Genomic DNA, 19,799 nt, shown 5'->3' with positions numbered 1-19,799 from the left:
CGGTATTTTGGAAGATAAAAGCCTCCCCTGGGGCTGAACTATGGTGGCTGGAAGCAGGGTCATGGGCTATCTACACACCCAGGAGCGGGATGTTGGGAAATCATACCTTTCTGAGTTTGTGGGGTGCAGTGACACACCTCTCCACCCCCAATTTATAAATTAGGAGACTCAGGCAGTCCTCTAAGGTGGATGCCTGCTGCTGTTGCTTGCTCAGGATCCATTTCCCCTTCTCCCGGTAAAAGCCCTCATTTCTCCCAAAGTAACATAAAATCTTTATACCCTAGGTAGTAAGAATGGTTAACGTGCTCGGCTGCTAACTGAAAGGTTGGAGGTTTGAGTCCACCCAGAGGCACCTTGGAAGAAAGACCTGATAATCTACTTCTGAAGAATCAGCCATTGAAAACCCCATGGAGCCCAGTTCTACTCTGACACAACTGGGGTTGCTATTGGCAATCGATAAGATCTTTATGGCACATAAACTGGTGGTTTGTAAGCTCTCATCTTTGCTTTCCCTAATTGAGATAGAGAGAGAAATGGTGGGAAGGAGGGAGAGAGAGAGAGGGAGAGACAGAGAGAGAGTATGAGCCTTGGTGGCACAGTGGTTAAGCACTCAAATGCTAACCAAAATCTCCGTGGTTCAAACCCACCAGCTGCTCCACAGGATAAAGGTGTGACAGTCTGCTTCCGTAAAGATTATAGCCTTGGAAACCCAACGGGGACGTTTTACTCTGTCTTATAGGGTCGACTAAGAGTTGGAATGGACCCCACAGCAACTGGTTTATACACATGTATGTATATTTTTTAATTTCGCATTTGCTTTATTTTTAAATTTCTTAGAACTTCTAATGTAAAAGTAATACATACACAGGTTTCAAAATTCAAACTGTATGAAGGCGTATAGAGTGAAAAGTAAGTTTCCCTCCTCCAGTGACTCTCACGTCTCCTAGTTCCCCTCCCTAGAGGCAACATCTTTCCAAAAACATTCTATGCGAATACAAGCACATCTATAAATATGTAGCCCCCATTTTTGCAAAAATGGTACAAAGCTACACATATAGTTCTGCGCTTTGCTTTTGTTTTTCATTAAATTTTTTGAGATAATTGTAGATTCACATGCAATTGTCAAAAAATAATACAGAGAGACCTGTTTATTCTTTGCCCAGTTTCCCCCAGTGGTAACATCTTGCAAAACTGTTGTACAATGGTGCAACCAGGACACTCACACTGATACAATCCATCCATCAGATTCATATTTTAATTGCTTATCATTTCTGTGTTGTGCAGACCTAGGTATATAGGTGATGAGATAATTATGCTTTTTTGGTATGCCTGAAATATTTCATAATAATAAAAATGGAACGTTGTTACACATTAAAATTTTTTCTAGTCATGTCATTGCCTTTTGTATTAGTTTTCTATTGCTGATGTAATAGATTACCACAAACTTCGTGGGTTAAAAAAAAAATTTATTATCTTACAGTTTTGGAGGTCAGAAAACTGAAATGGGTTTCAGAGGGCTAAAATCAAGGCTGTATTCCCTTCTGGAGGGTCTGGAGGAGGATCCATTTCCTTGCCTTTTCCAACTTCTAAAGGTTGCCTGCATTCCTTGGCTCATGGACTCTTCCTCCACTTCAAAGCCAACAGTGTAGCATGTTCAGATCTCTCTGTGACTCCCTCTCTTGCCTCCCTCTTGTACTTATAAGGACACTTGTGATTACATTGGACCTACTTAAATAATCCAGGAGGATCTGCCCATCTCAAGGTCAGCTGATTAGCAATCTTAATTCCATCTGCCACCTAATAAAACATATTCACAGGTTCCAGGCTTAGGAAATGGACATCTTTGGGGGGCCATTATTCTGCCTACCACACCATCCATCCAACATTTACCAAATACCTGCTACATGCTAATTAAAAAAAAAAAAAAAAGGACAGTTGCCTCCCAGTCAATTCCATCTCATGGACACCCCACGTGTGTCAAAGTAGAACTGTGATCCATAAGGTTTTCAGTAGCGGATATTTTTCACATGTAGATTACCAGGCCTTTCTTCCAAGGTGCCTCTGGGTGAACTCCAACTTCCAACCTTTTGATTAGCAGCCAAGCGTGTGAACTGTTTACACCACCCAGGGACTCTGAAAAAGCCCTACCCACATTCTAAGACCCCATTCTCATGCCCTTCCTTCTGTAAAGCCTTGGTAAACCCCTCTTCTTGTCCAGGTCAGAATTTACCACACCTTCTTCTGAGTTCCACAACATTTTGGATATGGCTGTATCAAAGCTTTTATCACCTCATGTTACTAGTTCCTCCATCAGACACTGTAACAGTCCAGAACACACCATATTTATCTTTGTATCCACGTCTGCAGCCCCAGGGCATCTAGTAGTTATCTGAATGTCTTAATGAGTAAATAATGGCAGTTCTTCCCCACTTTATCTTCAAACTCATGAATTTGCCTCCCCTGCCGCCCCTTTGGCCTGAGAAAGACTCTAAATATCAGATCAAGGATTAAATGACATAATAAATTATCAGAAAAGGAAGAAAATAGAGAAATAGTAGGAAAGAAAAGTTGCATTAAACAAGTATCTTTATTATAAGGATGCAATAGCTGCTCCTTTGCCAAGTTGTGCATTCACACACGCGCACACTCACACACACACACAATCTCTCTGAATACATAAATTGGGTTTACAATTTCTGTTAGTACTTGAAGACCGTGGGAAGAATCTAAAATCGGCACTACCCACACAGGAGGTCGCATCATGCCCATCAATTTATTTTGATCTCATGGGAGGCGTTTTGGAGCAATGCTCAAGAAATAGCTCAACAAAAAGAACATTTAAATTATGTAAAAATGAACATCAGTGGTTTAAACCCATTAACCTTATATAATAAGATTTCAAACAGTACTGTAATTTCAAAATACAAAAAAACTTTAATAATTTGGACTGCTAGGAGAGAAATTCTACCTGAATTTTGCAGGAAGAAAGTTGAATTGGAGAATCATGTTTTATCACCTTCAAGTACGTTTAGTAACTTGAATGGGGGGAGGGGATGAGTGTAGCTAAGCCAATTGCAGAATAATGATGATAATAATAAGAATTATTAACAAATATTCATTAGTGCTTGCTATGTGCCAGGTATTGTTTGAGGCACTTGAGAAGACACCATTAAACAAACAGATATGAATAATGATGATAAAAAGGAACTTTTATTGAGCTCTTCCTCTGAGCCAGGCCCTGAGATAAGTGCTCTGGCATTGGCTCACTCATTCCACCATCGCCAAAACTCTGTGAGCTACTATCTTACCCCCACTTTACAGACGCAGAAACTAAGCTTCTGAGAGGTAAGTAACTCATCTGCAGTCACAAAGCCAATTAAAGTGGTAGAAGTTGGACTCTACCCAAGCCCACCGGATTCCGGAAGTAACACAGCAACTGAGTGTATGTGGCTGCTGGAAATGGTTCTTAGGTAGAGAACTAACCATTTGCCATCATAAGTGGACTCCGGCTTATGGCGACCCCATGCATTGGTGAGTGGCATTGATCCATAGGGTTTTCAAGGCTGCGACTTGCTTCAGCAACTCGTCAGGCCTTTCTTCTGTGGCACCTGTGGGTGAGTTCAAACCACCAACCTTTCAGTTAGTAGTTAAGCATTCAACCATTTGCGCCACCCAGAAAACCAGCCCATTTTAAATCTTGTGCACTCTGCTTGCTTACGCATTCCACTTTTTGCAATTGGTGTAAAGGTAAAACTCAGTACAGTCCTACAAAAAAATTGCACAAATCTGTATTAGTGGAACCCAATCAATGAACTTTCATCAGAATATATTAATGACTTAAGCACACGAATCTAGAGAATTATATGTGAGTTAAACTTGGCAAAACTATTTTTTACCACTTCAATTCCGTGTTTTCAGGAATTCATTCGTCTCCTATCCTTCCTTACTGTTATAATATCTGCACAGCACCTGCACTATTATTTACTTAAAATCAACTCATTTTTACTTAATGTTGTAAAGAAAATTTAATATCACTACTTCAAATAAAAAACCATTCATTCATTTAACAAATAGGTCCCTAACATAGCTGGTGGAGCAAGTGGCTAAGTGCTCAACTACAAACCTAAAGGTTGGTGGTTCAGACTCATCCAGCGGTATCTTGGAAGAAAGGCCTGGTGATCTGCTTCTGAAAGGTCGCAACCTTGAAAACCGTCTGGAGTGCTGTTCTATTCTGCAACGCATGGGGTCACCATGAGTCAGAACTGACTAGGCAGCAGTAATCTTTGTTTGTTTGTTTTTTAACAGGCACTGGGCATTAGGAATATAACAGTGAAAAATAACAGGCTAAAAAGAATCCCTGCCCTCATGGAATTAATGTTCTGGTAGGGGTGACAGACAATAAACAAGATAAATAAGTAAAATATATAGCACATTAGAGAGTGAGCGGTGCAGAGGGATGAAGCGGGTGGATATCAAGTGTCACTGGGGGAGGATTGAATTTTACATAGGCTGGGCAGGGAAGACCTCTTTGGGAAAAATGACTTTTTTTTTTTTTAACTTTAATTATGCTTTAAATAAAAGTTTACAAATCAAGTCAGACTCTCATACAAAAATTTATATATGCCTTGCTGTATACTCCTAATTGCTCTCCCCCTAATGAGACAGCACACTCCTTCCCTCCACTATTTCTTTTCGTGTCCATTCAGCCAGCTTCTGACCCTCTCTACCCTGTCATCTCCCCTTCGGACAGGAGATGCCAACATAGTCTCATGTGTCTACTTGATCCAAGAAGCTCATTCTTCACCAGTATCATTGTCTATCCCATAGTCTAGTCCAATCCCTGTCTGAAGAGTTAGCTTTAGGAATGGTTCCTGTCTTGGGCTAAAAGAAGGTCTGGGGACCCTGACCTCCTGGGTCACTCTAGTCTCAGTCAGACCATTAAGTCTGGCCTTATGATAATTTGGGGTCTGCATCCCACTGCTCTCGTGCTCCCTCAGGGGTTCTGTGTTGTGTTCCCTGTCAGGGCAGTCATCAATTGTGGCCAGGCACCATCTAGGTCTTCTGGTCTCAGGATGATGTAGTCGCTGGTTCATGTGGCCCTTTCTCTCTTGGGCTCATAATCACCTTGTGTCCTTGGTGTTCTTCATTCTCCTTTGATCCAGGTGGGTTAAGACCAACTGATGCATCTTAGATGGCTGCTTGCTAGTGTTTAAGACCCCAGACGCCACTCTTCAAAGTGGGATGCAGAATGTTTTCTTAAGAGCTTTTCTTTTTTAATAATTTTTATTGTGCTTTAAGTGAACGTTTACAAATCAAATCAGTCTGTCACATATAACCTTATATACACCTTACTAGATACTCCCATTTACTCTCCCCCTAATGAGTCAGCCCGCTCCCTTCTTCCAGTTATTTGTAGTTTTTAAGGAAGCACCAAATCGATTTCCAAAGTGGAATTCCTACCAGCAGATTGTAAATGTTCCAGTCTCTCCACAACCTCTCCAACATTGATTATTTTGTGTTTTTTGGATTAATGCCAGCCTTGTTGGACTGAGATGGAATCTCATTGTAGTTTTGATTTGCATTTCTCTAATGGCTAATGATTGTAACCATTTTCTCATGCATCTGTTAGCTACCTGAATATCTTCTTTGGTGAAGTACCTGTTCATATCCTTTGTTCATTTTTTAATTGGTTTATTTGTCTTTTTGTAGTTGAGTTTTTGCAGTATCATGTAGATTTTAGAGATCAGGCGCTGATCGGAAATGTCATAGCTAAAAACTTTTTCCCAGTCTGTGGGTAATCTTTTTACTCTTTTGGTGAAGTCTTTGGGTAAGCATAGATGTTAGATTTTTAGGAGCTCCCAGTTATCTAGTTTCTCTTCTGCATTGTTGGTAATGTTTTATATACTGTTTATGCCATGTGTTAGGGCTCCTAACGTTGTCCCTATTTTTTCTTCCATGATTTTTATCGTTTTAGATTTTATATTTAGGTCTTTGATCCATTTTCAGTTAGTTTTTATGCATGGTATGAGGTGCGGGTCTTGTTTCATTTTTTTGCAGATGGGTTATGCCAGCACCATTTGTTAAAAAGACTGTCTTTTCACCATTTAACTGACTTTGGGCCTTTGTCAAATATCAGCTGCTCATAGGTGGATGGATTTATGTCTGGATTCTCAATTCTATTCCATTAGTCTATGTATCTGTTGTTGTACCAGTAGCAGGCTGTTTTGACTACTGTGGCAGTATAATAGGTTCTAAAATCAGGTAGAGTAAGGCCTCCCACTTTGTTCTTTCTTTTTCAGTAATGCTTTACTTATCCGGGGCCTCTTTCCCTTCCATATGAAGTTGGTAATTTGTTTCTTCATCTCATTAAAAAATGTCATCGGTATTACGAAAACATTCTGCATCCCACTTTGAAGTGTGGTGTCTGGGGCCTTAAACGCTAGCAAGCGGACATCTAAGATGCATCAATGAGTCTCAACCCACTTGGATCAGACGAGAATGAAGAACACCAAGCTCACAAGGTAATTATGAGCCCAAGAGACAGAAAGGGCTACATGAACTAGAGACTACATCATCCTGTGACCAGAAGAACTAGATGGTGCCCGGCCACAACCGATGACTACCGTGACAGGGAACACAACAGAGAACTTATCCAGAGAGCAGTGGGATGCAGACCCCAAATTCTCATAAAAAGACCAGACTTAATGGTCTCACTGAGACTAGAAGGACCCCAGTGGTCATGGTCCCCAAACCTTCTGTTGGCCCAGGACAGGAACCATTCTGGAAGCCAACTCCTCAGACATGGATTGGACTGGACAATGGGTAGGAGAGAGATGCTTATGAGGAGTGAGCTACTTGCATCAGGTGGACACTTGAGACTATGTTGGCATCTCGTATCTGGAGGGGAGATGGGAGGGTAGAGGGAGTTAGAAACTGGCAAAATGGTCACGAAAGGAGAGACTGGAAGGAGGGACAGGCTGGCTCATTAAGGGGAGAGTAAATGGGAGTATGTAGTAAGGTGTATATAAGTTTATATGTGAGAGACTGACTTGATTTGTAAACTTTCACTTAAAGCACAATAAAAATTATTTTTAAAAAGTGTCTTTGGAATTTGGATGGGAATGCATTGTATCTATAGATGGCTTTTGGTAAATAGACATTTTTACAATGTTAAGCCTCCCTATCCATGAGCAAGGTATTTTTTTCCACTTATTTAGGTCTCTTTCAGTTTCTTGCAGTAGTGTTTTGTAGTTTTCTTTGTATAGGTCTTTTACATCTCTGGTAAGATTTATTCCTAAGTATTTTATCTTCCTGGGGGCTACTGTAAATGGTATTGATTTGGTGATTTCCTCTTTGATGTTCTTTTTGTTGGTGTAGAGGAATCTAACTGATTTTTGTATGTTTATCTTGTATCCTGATACTCTGCTGAACTCTTCTATTAGCTTCAGTAGTTTTCTTGAGGATTCTTTTGGGTTTTCTGTAAAATCATGTCATCTGCTAATAGAGATACTTTTACTTCTTCCTTACCAATCCGGATGCACTTTATTTCTTTATCTAGCCTAATTGTTCTGGGTAGGACCTCCAGCACAATGTTGAATAAGAGTGGTGATAAAGGGCATCCTTCTCTGGCTCCCAGTCTCAAGGGGAATGCCTTCAGACTCTATTTAGGATGATGTTGGCTGTTGGCTTTGTATAAATGCCCTTTATTATGTTGAGGAATTTTCCTTCTATTCTTATTTTGCTGAGAGTTTTTTATCATGAATGGGTGTTGTACAAAGTACAACAAATGCCTTTTCTGCATCAATGGTTCTTGTCTTTTGTTTTATTTATATGATGGATTACATTGATGGTTTGGGAAAATGACTTTGAGTGAATAGCTGAAGGGAATCAGCCGTGCAGAAATCCAAGTGGGAACAGATAAAGCAAATCCCTAAGCAGGGAGTGTGCCTGGGGTCTTCAAGGAACAATAAGGAGGCCATGTGCCTGGAAGGTGGTGGTGGGGGGGGGTGTTGCAGGGTGGAAGGAGATGTCAGAGAACAGGCACCAGACCAGGTCAAGTAGGGTCTTGTAGGTCATGTGAAGGACGTTGACTTTTATTCTGAATGAGATAGGAGTCGCTGGAATTTTAAGCACAGAAATGGCATGATCTGTCACATTTTAAAAGGATCACTCTTGGCTGTTAAGAAAGACTAAGGGTGGAAGAAGGCAGGGACAGAAACAAGAAGACTAGACAGGAAGCTATTGCAAAATTCCAAGCAAGAGATGATGGTGGTTTGCATCAAAGGGCAAGAGATGGCCAGGTTCTGGAAAAATTTTGACAGTAGAGCCAACATTTGCTGATGGACCAACAGTGGGGCAGAAAAGGGAGATCAAGGAAACCCCCACAACTGAGCAAGTGGGAGACAGAGTCCAACACAATTTTTAGTTTCTCTCCATCCGCCTACCCCTTAGGTCAGTTGGGTTTGAATTTCTTTCATTTGCATCTTGGCCTCCTCTTTCAATGGAAGAACTTTAGATAGCACTGGAGTTCAAAACGAGAGATTTAAAGCTGTTGTGGTCTTGCTTATCTAAAGTCTGTGTGTGCTACCAGCCTTAAGATTCTGCAAGCTTGAAACACTGGAAAAATTACTCTATTTTTCAGGGATCTGGTAGTCACCTTTTAGAGTACTGAAATTCTGTATATTGCAAATATGTATACTCAACATACTCCATATATTTTAACTACACTGGAATCCTGTTTAATGTAATTCTGGTACATGGACTGCTTGGCTGGATCTAAGGAATACCAACTTTCGTAGAGAAAGAAGCCTTTCAGGCTCTTTAACAATTTAAGCTAAAAATAGACCTATACTTGATTAGCCATGTGTCAGTCAAACAAATGAATGCAACCATGTAGCATCAGAAACTCAAACTTTCACTGGTTTCATTTAAGACAGAGGTCCCCAGGCTGCAGAAAATTCCACTGCTTCAAGCAGCTTGCTTGGCACACCCCATAGCTTTACATTAAAATCCTGGTTCCCCTCTTCTTACCTGCTGCCCAAAACTAGAGGAAATTGTCAGAAACTGGTTTAGGCATCATGTTGACATTCAGGATAACCTTTTAACTCATTAAATACCTCATAGGTAGTAACTTCCCCACCTCTGGGAGGAGTTTAACTGCCATTTCCTGAACATGCGATGCATGAAGTTATACGTAAATCTCATTGTACCTGTATAGTATGATCAAGATTGTTGCTAATGTCACTTGTCTGAACTTCCTACTTGAAAATCCCTTAAAAGTAAACTTTCCCCTCATCCTCGCTGAGCAGTCTTGGCAGCAGCCCCAACTGTTTCCTTTTCTTGCTCAGTGAAATAAAGGCGCCTTCTACTCTCCCACCTCAATCTCTTGTTTATTGACTAAGATGAGTCACGCTGAGCAGAACCTGGGGTCCCCCCCCCGCCCCGCAACATATTTTTTTCTGGCTTATTCATTCACTAGTTCAAGAAGAGGACAGATTAAATAAAGTAACACTATACAATCAACAAAAAGAGTTTCACAATGAGCCAAGACATTAACTAAGAAAAACAAAGTATGTGACTTTATTTAAAACACTGACCTTTTGCTTTAGTATTAAAAGAACTGTGGTATTTGAGTTTAGGGCCATATTCTGGTCTCCATATAAAAATAGTGCTTTTGTTTGGCATTGATAAATCATTAAGAATCTATCTTAACTGTTTCAACATTAAAAATACCTTCTTATTGTTCTTGTCAACAAATAATCTGCACTGCCCTCAATCAGAAAAATTAACTTGTATTTTTATCCAACTATATTCAGTACCATACATCCATTTTATCAGAGAAATTCTGAAGTATGACTATGAATTACGTTTACTTTTTAATTGGATGGCATAGCAAGCTGAAAATTTAAAATATGATAAAAGAAAAAAACCTCGTGTAAGTACCTCTAAATAGATGCCTCCTAACTCTAAAGCTTCAAGGCTGATCTCTCCCCTGGGCTCGAGTTGCCCCCCTGGCTGCTCCCCGACTCCATGTGTCCCAAACTGAACCCAGCTTTTACCTCAAACTGCCTTTACTCCTGTGCTGTGTATCTCCATCAATGACACCTCCATCTACTTCGTCAACCAGATCCAAAGGCTGAATCATCTCTGACCCCTCTGTCCTTCACTTCCTATATCTAAGTAGTGGCTAAGTACTACCCACTGACCAGCTTCCCAACTGTTTTCACCACATCTAACCTCTGTCTTCTCACCACCAGAAGCCTCTTCTTAAAGCTCAGATTTGGTCAAGCTACTTACCTGCTAAAAAAGCTTACAATTTTCTATGGAATAGCCTAAACTTCTTAGACTAGTACTGGACACTTCGCACAATTTGGTCCTGACTCCCCCACTCCATCTCCCTTCTTCTGAATACTTTGCTTTTAGCTCTAGTAGCCCCTGAAAATACCCTTTTATATAAAATAAGTTCTGTAGTACATCTCTTTGTAGTCCCTGGGTGGTGCAAATGGTTTAAAAAGCTCAGCTGCTAATCTAAAGTTTGGAAGTTCAAGTCCTCCCAGAGGCATCTCGGAAGAAAGGCCTGGCAATCTACTGCCAAAAAATTACCCATTGAAAATCCTATGGCGCATAGCTCTACTCTGACACACATGGAGTTGCCATGAGTTGGAGTCGATTAGATGGCAACAGTGGTAGTGGTGGTTGCGGATTCCTTAACCATCTGCCACTACCCATATCCCTGGGTTAGTAGGACCCCCAAGTCTGGTACCATGTGATCATGATCGCTTCCCTGCCTGCATCCCCTCCCCTCCATTGGGCCAGTGACAGTACTTGACAGGCAGCCCATCTATAGGGTGGCTTGCAATCAATGATTAGGGTGGCTTGCCTCAAAAAGATGAGCTGGATCTATCAAATTTCTTCTTTTAGGGATTTAAATTAGGTGTTACAAAAGGAGTTTGCCAGTAGATGATAAGGTGAGCTGGGAGACCCTGAAGTAGACTCAGGGCCTTTGTGACCCATGGGACCCACCCCTGTCCTGCCTCGTCCTGTACACACCAAAACCCTACAAATAGTTCATAATCTAGTTCATTATAACTATCTGGGACTAGTACTAGGGACTTTTTTTTTAATTCCAAGATTAACACAGATGCATAGCGGAGTAATTCGCAGTAATGGGTCAGGCTTAATCAGACTTGGGGTGGAGAGCATAATATAAAGCCTTTTTTTTTTTAATCCCCACAAACTGTTTTGAATTTCACATAAAATTTAAAGGACCACACAAACTTAATTTAGTGCAAATACATCCTGCTACTTCGATGAACATTTACAGCTTTAACACTCCCTGGGCTACACTCTGACGGGTGAAAACTTCCTCCACTAGCTGCCCCCGGCAGGTCGCGCTGGGCGAAATCAGTCCCCGGACTTTGTCGATTGCTTCTGCCTGGGCAGTGAGCTCCAGGCGGCAGACACGCCTGCATCGACTGCTCCGGTCTGGCTCCTCTCTGGGCGCGGGAAGCAGCAGCTTCAATCCAGCCAGGCAGCCGCGGCAACCTCCACGACCTTAACAATTCTGACCAGTTCTTCCTCCTTTTTACACCCCGACTAACATCCTAACATCCCCGAGTCACGCGAGGGGAAACGGAGAAGTCCAACCCGCTGCCATGTCCGAGGCTTATTTCCCGGTGGAGTCGGGTGCGCTGGGGCCTGAGGAGAACTTTCTTTCCCTGGACGACATCCTGATGTCTCACGAGAAGCTCCCGGTGCGCACGGAGACCGCCATACCTCGCCTCGGCGCTTTCTTCCCGGAGCGGAGCGGAGGCGCGGAGACTGACAACACGATCCCTCAAGTAAGATCTTTGGCGCGAATTCCTGCCCGGAAAGACTACAACTCCCGGCCGGCCCCGCGGCCTTGAGGCGCCGCGTCGCCCGGCGCGCGCCGCACTGCTCTCTGGGATTTGTAGTTTCTAGGGGTAGGGGTGTCGCGCGCTGCAGTGCGTTCTCTCGTGGGTCTTCGCCTGCAAAGTGCTCTCTGTGCTTGACGTTTGACACCTGCAGAAACGAAGTTTTTCCTAGGTCGTCAGGCTCCATGCAACATTGATTTTATTTTTGAAATTGTCCGACTTTAGCAGTGTCTCCCCACCCCCACCCCCCCCCCCCGCCACCCATGTGCTGAATGCATTAAGGATTGGCTCGTACAAAATAATACTTCAGCATCAGGGTTTTGCTCACGTTTGCCTTAAAACGGCTCTGGGTTCTGTAAGAGCATGTAATAAATCTGAGAATAGCAAATTGCTCCATTCGTTCTTGCATAATGATAACAGTATCAGCAACTGTGTACTGGGGACTTAGTGCCATGTGGAGAGGGATAAAGGGAATAATATTTTCCAAAGATTACCCCTTTAATCCTTCAACTACCATATAGTTAAGTATCTATTGTTACATTGTTGTTAGATGCCGTGCAGTAGATATGTATACCAAAAAAAAAAAAAAAAACCCAGTGCCGTCGAGTCGATTCCGACTCATACCGACCCTACAGGACAGAGTAGAACTGCCCCACAGAGTTTCCAAGGAGCGCCTGGTGGATTTGAACTGCTGACCCTTTGGTTAGCAGCTGTAGCATCTAACCACTACACCACCAGGGTTTCCTAGATATGTATAGGAATGTTTTTAATGACATGTAATTTCACTATAGACATAGAACTATTTAGCTTTCTATTTCTTCTTGTGTTAGTTTTGGTACATTGATTTTTTTTCCTAGAAATTTGACCATTTCATCTAAATTTTCAAATTTAATGGTATAATATTGTTCAAAATATCCTTTTCTATCTTTTTGATGTTGGTAGTGGTATCCTGTTTTTTATTATCTTGTATATATTTTTTATTATTTTTGATGGTAATATACGCAACTGTCTTAGTTATCTAGTGCTGCTATAACGGAAATAGCACAAGGGGGTGGCTTTAGCAAACATACTTATTTTCTCACCGTTCAGGGGACTAGAAGTCTGAATTCAGTGCACTGGCTATAGGGGATGGTTCTCTCTCAGTTGGCTCTGGGGGAAGGTCCTTGTCTCTTTTCAGCTTCTGATTCTTGGAGATCTCAGGGTTGTGGCATCTATCTTCCCCCAGTTGCTCTTGCTTGCTTCATGTGCTTTTATATCTCAAAAGAGAATGACAAAAGACACAACCCACGCTAATACTGCCTCATTAACATTATGGAAAACTCATTCCCAGATAGAATTATAACCACTATACCAAAACCAAACCAAACCCAAAACCAACCAAACCTGATCCCGACACATAACAACCCTATAGGACAGAGCAGAACAGCCCCATAGTGTTTCCAAGGAGCACCCAGTGGGTTTGAACTGCTGACCTTTTGGTTAGCTGCTGTAGCTCTTAACCACCATGCCACCTGGGTTTCCATAACCACTATAGGGGTTACAATTTACAATACGTTTTGGGGGGGACACAATCCAATCCATAACACAATAACCAAACATGGGGGCCAACAGCAGCTAACAACAACAACACACACACACACACACAAATAATTCAGTTTCTACATGAACAGGTCAATAACATTGGTTACATACTTCACATCGTATCACCATTCTCAGTATTTCTACCCATATTGTTTCATTACCATTAATGTAGGCTCTCTGCCCCTGAAAGTTCTCATCTGTGCTGTAATTAACTGCTATCAGTTTAAATACATATGGCAGTTCTTTATAAGAACCCAGTGCTCAAGGCAAACATTATTAATTGGGCTAAACTGTTATTTATTTTAACTATACTTCATGGGATCATTTCAGTTCAAGGTTTAAAGATTACTCCAGGCATTAAGGAAGTGGAAGTGAAACAACTAGTATAGAAATAACAGGAAGGTTGATGCAACGTGAAGACTGTAACCAGTGTGACTGATCATCACGCTTAGAAACTGTGGAATGGGAGAGGGTTTTGCTGTGTATATTGTCACCAAAAATACAATTAAAAAAAAAGGAAAACTTCTCCCTTATACTACATCTTTGTTTTCTACTGTGTTTTTGTTCTGTAAAAAAAAAAAAAAATTCTCTTTCCACCTTATCATGATGCGAAACTTCAGCCCACACGGTTCTTTTCTTCAAGTCACAACCAGGTCTTCTATGTTTGACGGTTACTCCCCCAAAGAGAACAATCAGCATTGCCCAAGCAGCGTGTATTTCCTGTCTGTCTCACACATTTACTATGTTTTCTGTCCATTGTGAAAATCCGTACTCTTGTTTGATACAGGGCTCAAAGCTTGAAATCCCCTTGTGGCTGGCAAAAGGACTTTTTGACAACAGGCGGCGGATCCTTTCTGTGGAACTTCCCAAGATCTATCAAGAGGGCTGGAGGACCGTGTTCAGTGCAGATGCCAATGTGGTAGACCTCCATAAGATGGGGCCACATTTCTACGGGTTTGGCTCCCAGCTCTTGCATTTTGACAGTCCAGAGAACGCAGATATTTCCCAATCTCTCCTACAGGCAAGTAATTGATGTCAAACCTATGGTGCTGCGCATGTCTCAGGAGCCAACCATGACCAGACGGCAGTTGTCACTCTTACCCAGGGGAGCGTATGATTTATAGAATCAGTTTGTTATTATTCCAGGTCAGCCTGAGTTAGACTGTGTCTGCCAGTGACAACTGCCCCATAGGGTTTTCAAGGAGCGGCTGGTGGATTTGAACTGCCAGCCTTTTGGTTTGCAGCCAAATGCTTAACCACTGTGCCACCAGGGCCCCTGCCAATTATATATACATATTAACTATGACTTGTCTCCTGTTTCTCTTATTTGCTTGCTAAGAGTTGGGGCCAGGAGGAAGTTCAAGAAATGAGAAAAGGGTGATGGTGGATTATGGGTGACAGGCACTTAAGTACACAGTCCTAGCCATGTGCCAGAACTGGCATGGGGAGTTCTGTTAGAAATAACTGAATTATTTGTGTGTGTGTGTGTGTTGTGTTGTTGTTAGCTGCTGTTGGCCTCCAACTCATGATAACCGCATGAGTTACAGAGTAGAACTGCTCTATAGGATTTTCTTGGCTGTAATCTTTCTTGAAGCAGTTCACTGAGTCATTCTTCCATGGAGCTGCTAGGTGGGTTTGAACCACCAACCTTTAGGTTAGCAGCTGACTGCAAACCACTTGCACTACCAAAGCTCCTTATAGTTCTGGGGTTAAGACCTGAGTCTGGCATTAGCTAGCTGTGTGACTTGGTTGAGCAATTTGACCTCTCCAGTAATCAATTCTTCACCTATAACTGGAGATAATAATATTGCCAGAATTATGGAATTATAGTGAAATTATGGAGCCCTGGTGGCATAGTGGTTAAGAGCTCAACTGTTAATCAAAAAGTCAGCAGTTCAAATCTAACAGCAACTCCTCGGAAACCCTATGGGGCAGATCTACTCTGTCCTGTAAGGTTGCTGTGAGTCGGAATGAACTGGAAGCAACAGGTACGGGTAGTGAAATTACATAATACCATTTAATAACTGGTAACTGTTTTTTTTTTTTAACTGTTACTGTTACTTTCCGTGGCCAAAGCAACGTTATGTATATCTTACCATCCTTTACAGTATAACTTTAACTTTTCATAATTATTTTTTTATTTTATCAATTTTTGGAAGAAGCCATCCTTTCTATCGCTTGAGACTTAAGCAGCCAAAAGGTTTTATTTCCCTATTTGTAACTTTATAAAAGCTTTCGCCTCAAGCTTTTGCCTGGAGACACGTTTGCTCCCTGGACTGTGCTGACATCCTCCGTCAGGCTTAAGAGTGGTTTGGCCTAATAACATGTATCAGCGCTATTTTTAATATAGATATTAAACAGAAATTTTGTTGCTATCCATTTAGAAAAAAAAAGTCAATACGTAAACTATAACCAACTAACCAACCAACCAGTTGCTGTCAAGTTGATTCTGACTCATGGCGACCCCATGTGTCAGAGTAAAACTGCTCCCTAGATTTTTTGGAAGTAAATTGCCAGACCTTTCTTCTTCAAATGTCCAACCGCTCAGTTAGCTAAACACACAGGGACTCCCACATAGACTATTAAAAAAAAAACAAACCCGTTGCCACTGAGTCAATTCTGACTCATAGTGACCCTACAAGACAGAGTAGAACTGCCTCATAGGGTTTCCAAGGAGCAGCTGGTGGATTCAAACTGCTGACCTTTTGGTTAGCAGCCATAGCTCTTAACCACTGCCCACCAGGCCTCCATATAGACTATAAAAAACAAAAAAACTCGTTGCTATCAAGTCAATTCCAACTCATAGCGACCTTATAGGAGGGAGACTACAGGAGGGAGGAAAAACAAAAATACCAGAGCAGTTCAAGCTCATGAATTTCTTTTGAACAGCAAGCTAAAAATGAGGGAAATTCACGTGTCTCTTAGTGTCCCAAGGAAGGGTTTGTTAATTGGGACCTTGCCCTTTCTTTTTTTTTTTAGTGAGTCGTATTTTTTCTTTTTCCATCACTGCTTTGAAGTGCTTTAGCTTAAAGTTGCTTACGTATCAGGCGACATCGCCATGAGACAGTTGAAGAAACTGAAGCAGGGTCTTGTGGTTTGGGCTCAGCCCTACAGGAAGGCCACACCCCTAGATCCTCTATGTCTCCATCCTGCTCTCAATCCAAAACGATAGGGGCCGCATTCAGTCACATCAGGAGTCTTTTCTGACTGAAAGCTGCATGTGACTACGGCATGGCCTTTGTTACTAATGACAGTGATAGGTACTGTGTTATAAGGTGCTTACTGTGAGCACTGGTGGTGCAGTGGTTAAGAGCTTGGCCGCTACCAAAATGTCGGCAGTTTGAATCCACCAGCCACTCCTTGGAAACCCTATGGGGCAGATCTCCTCTGTCCTGTAGGGTCGCTATGAGTTGGAACCGACTCGACGGCAACAGGTTTGGTTTTTGGTTTTTTTACTGTGTGCCAGCCATTTGTTAGGTGTTTTACATGTATTCCTTCACTGATTTTTGTAACAACCCATTGGTTCCTCCTAACAGCCCATTTCACAGACAAGGAAATTGAGGTTTGGCAATGTGAAATAATTTACCCGAGTTTTAGAGGGGACTCAGACCTCTTTCTGCCCACTCCAGTACCCAGGGGTAAAAGTGGATCTCGCTTTGTGGGCTGCGAGAGCAACCCTGATTTCTCTTTACTCCCTTCTCCTTCAGACATTTATTGGACGTTTTCGCCGCATCATGGACTCCTCGCAGAATGCTTACAATGAAGACACGTCAGTGCTGGTAGCCAGGCTAGATGAGATGGAGAGGGGCTTATTTCAAACAGGCCAGAAAGGACTGAATGATTTTCAGTGCTGGGAGAAGGGGCAGGCTTCTCAGATCAGAGCTTCTAACCTCGTTCAGAATTACAAGAAGAGAAAATTCACTGACATGGAAGACTGAAGGCCAGAAGAACCGGAACTGCCCTTTGTAGACTGAGGGTGTCCCTGGCCCTGTGAGTCTTCCAGGACTTTCCTGCCCTGTGGACCCCACAGCCCAGGCCTACTTAACCCAAGAACCCAGCTGAAGAGAAAGCCAAGTCCTTCCTAAATAAGGTCCATTAGTACATACAACCACTTACCATCTCAGTAGAGTTGGAACTGAGATTCCTTGCATCTGGGAATTTGGACAGCCTCAGTTGTCCAGTTTCACTAGCCCCCAGACAGGTAAAATTGGACATCTTAGCATGTTCACAAAATGTTCTCTTGAACTTCTTTGCCTCATCTTCCTCATGGTTGTAGCTAGGACAGTACCCTTGAGATGCTGGCCTTGTAAATATCCCCTGCCACCTGCCTGTGGGGAGTTACCCAACTTCCAGAAACAGTGACCAAGAATAAGGAAGGAGACGGGAAAGGCAGATGAATGGCATAGCTTCTACTAAGGAGCTGTTGCTTTCGTATTCTGTAATGGGCGTTCATGAACTGGAATTCACATCACTCTACAGTCAGCCTAGTAGGGTGGTGGTTAGACTGAGCCTGTTTTTGTCTCTGACATTTTCAGAGCACACTCACAGTTGGTTATTGCATTCCCCCTCTGGAAAGGCTGTCAGGGTGTTGTGTGGGATTGCAAAGTAGTTATTAAAGGGTGTTTACCAGCCATCATTACTTCTGGAAATTGGTACTTTAGGTTTGCTGGTTATGAAGAGCCTTGTTCCAGAAGCTTAAGGGGACAAATTTAAGAGGGCAAGAGACCTTGGGTTCTCTGCTTCTCTCTGCGGTAAATTTTGCAACGTTATTGCATAGCGGATCCCTGACCATTTACTTGGAATTGGTTAAAGCAAGAATGAAATCCTTCCCCTGGAGCTCAAGAAGGAAACCTTGGGCTGAGTAGGAAACATTTCCTGAGACCGATGGGACTGTTTGAAGGACAGTTTTGTCCACACCACTAGCCCCCCTCCAGCACCCTACAAGCAGTGGAAAATGTCTCTGTTGTTGGAAATGATAGAGGGATTTGAGTACCCAGGTAGTACAGATGTCTGGATGTAAACTTAGAATGACAGGAATGCTTTTAAATCGCCTGTTTTTAAATGGAATGGATGTTTTTATAATTTGGTTTTAGTGCTAAATAAACGATCTGCTTTGCTCATGAATACATTCTGTACAAACACTATTTCTGTAACTCGAGTACTACAGACTAGCAGGCAGAGCTATCAGAATTTTGTCTTTGATCGTATTTGACAATAATGCCCAAATAAATCCATGTTTTAACAACTACTCTCTCTTTGCACAATACTCAGGAGTACGACGTCTATTCTCTGCTGGGACATGCTGTGTCCTAGGGAGGTGGGACTTCCGTTGCCACTGTGACATTTATCCACAGCCAGGCCCCCGGAAACCTTTCAGAGTGAGAAGACTGTGTTCTTTCATTTTTGGCATCGTTATTTTCACAGATTGCTGTGTAGTTAAAGTCAGTCCTAAGGTTGCTGCCGTTTTTTTCTCTTACAAAAAGGAAATTGTTCACGGACCACATGTGGGAATATGTGGGTGTATGCATGCAGAATTTATTCCCTGTTTTAAATTTTGAAAAGATTAGATAATATCACAAGTAGCCTTTGCAAAACTCTTTTCAGTTACAAGTTTGTCTTCAAACCCATCAGTTACTAGCTCTTCCCATCCCCACCCCCCGCCAACTTGCCCCAAGACAGCCTTTTGGGTTACAGCCTTTTTGGTCCCTGAAATACATGAATTTTTCAAAATGAGTCATCAGATTGACTCAAATACCAATTGCTGTTAATATCAAGGGGGAAATATTAGCATCAAGGGGAGAAACATTTACTCCTTCTCCTTAAAGGTTCTGTTCCGAGGTAACTGTGGCCTGAATTACATATCCTGTATTCAGGTTTTCTCGGGATAATCCAGGCTATTCCAGGAGACTTCTGTTGGTTGCTCCTGCTCTCCTTTGACCTCTGAACTTTGGACCGCTCCAGGCTCAGTCCTTGGATTTCTTTTCAAGCAATTTTCATTCAGCCATCGATTCTGACTCTGAGCAACCCTATAGGACAGAGTAGAACTGCCCTGTTTTTTTAGTCTTTAAGGGAGCAGATCACCGGGTCTTTTCTCCCACGGAGCAGCTGCTGGGTTTGAACCACCGACCTTTCGGTTAACAGCTGAGTGCTAACCATTGTGCCACAAGGGCTCCTTTCTCACTCCCTGGGGGATCTCATCCAGACTCCAGGTTTTAAATACCATCTCTCCATCTATATGTTAATGACTCCCAATCCAACCGCCTGCTTGTCATTCCTCCTTAGACATCAGACTTACGGTGGCTAAAGTTAAGCCCCTAATCTTGC

The 19,799-nt window shown here is 42.3% G+C and overlaps 1 protein-coding gene across 1 annotated transcript; it reads left to right on the top strand.

Annotated features, from left to right (window-relative positions):
* The first annotated feature begins 11,477 nt into the window (after positions 1-11,477).
* Positions 11,478-17,639, top strand: GINS3 (GINS complex subunit 3). The gene is made up of 3 exons (XM_049864725.1): positions 11,478-11,840; positions 14,263-14,496; positions 17,183-17,639. Exons 1-3 carry the CDS (start codon positions 11,655-11,657, stop codon positions 17,411-17,413), a joined length of 651 nt encoding a protein of 216 aa, XP_049720682.1. The 5' UTR covers positions 11,478-11,654; the 3' UTR covers positions 17,414-17,639.
* The last annotated feature ends 2,160 nt before the right edge of the window (positions 17,640-19,799 follow it).

This window comes from Elephas maximus, chromosome 21 (assembly GCF_024166365.1).
Source record: "Elephas maximus indicus isolate mEleMax1 chromosome 21, mEleMax1 primary haplotype, whole genome shotgun sequence".
Taxonomy (NCBI): Eukaryota; Metazoa; Chordata; class Mammalia; order Proboscidea; family Elephantidae; genus Elephas; species Elephas maximus.
This window is presented reverse-complemented; position numbering and strand designations above follow the sequence as displayed.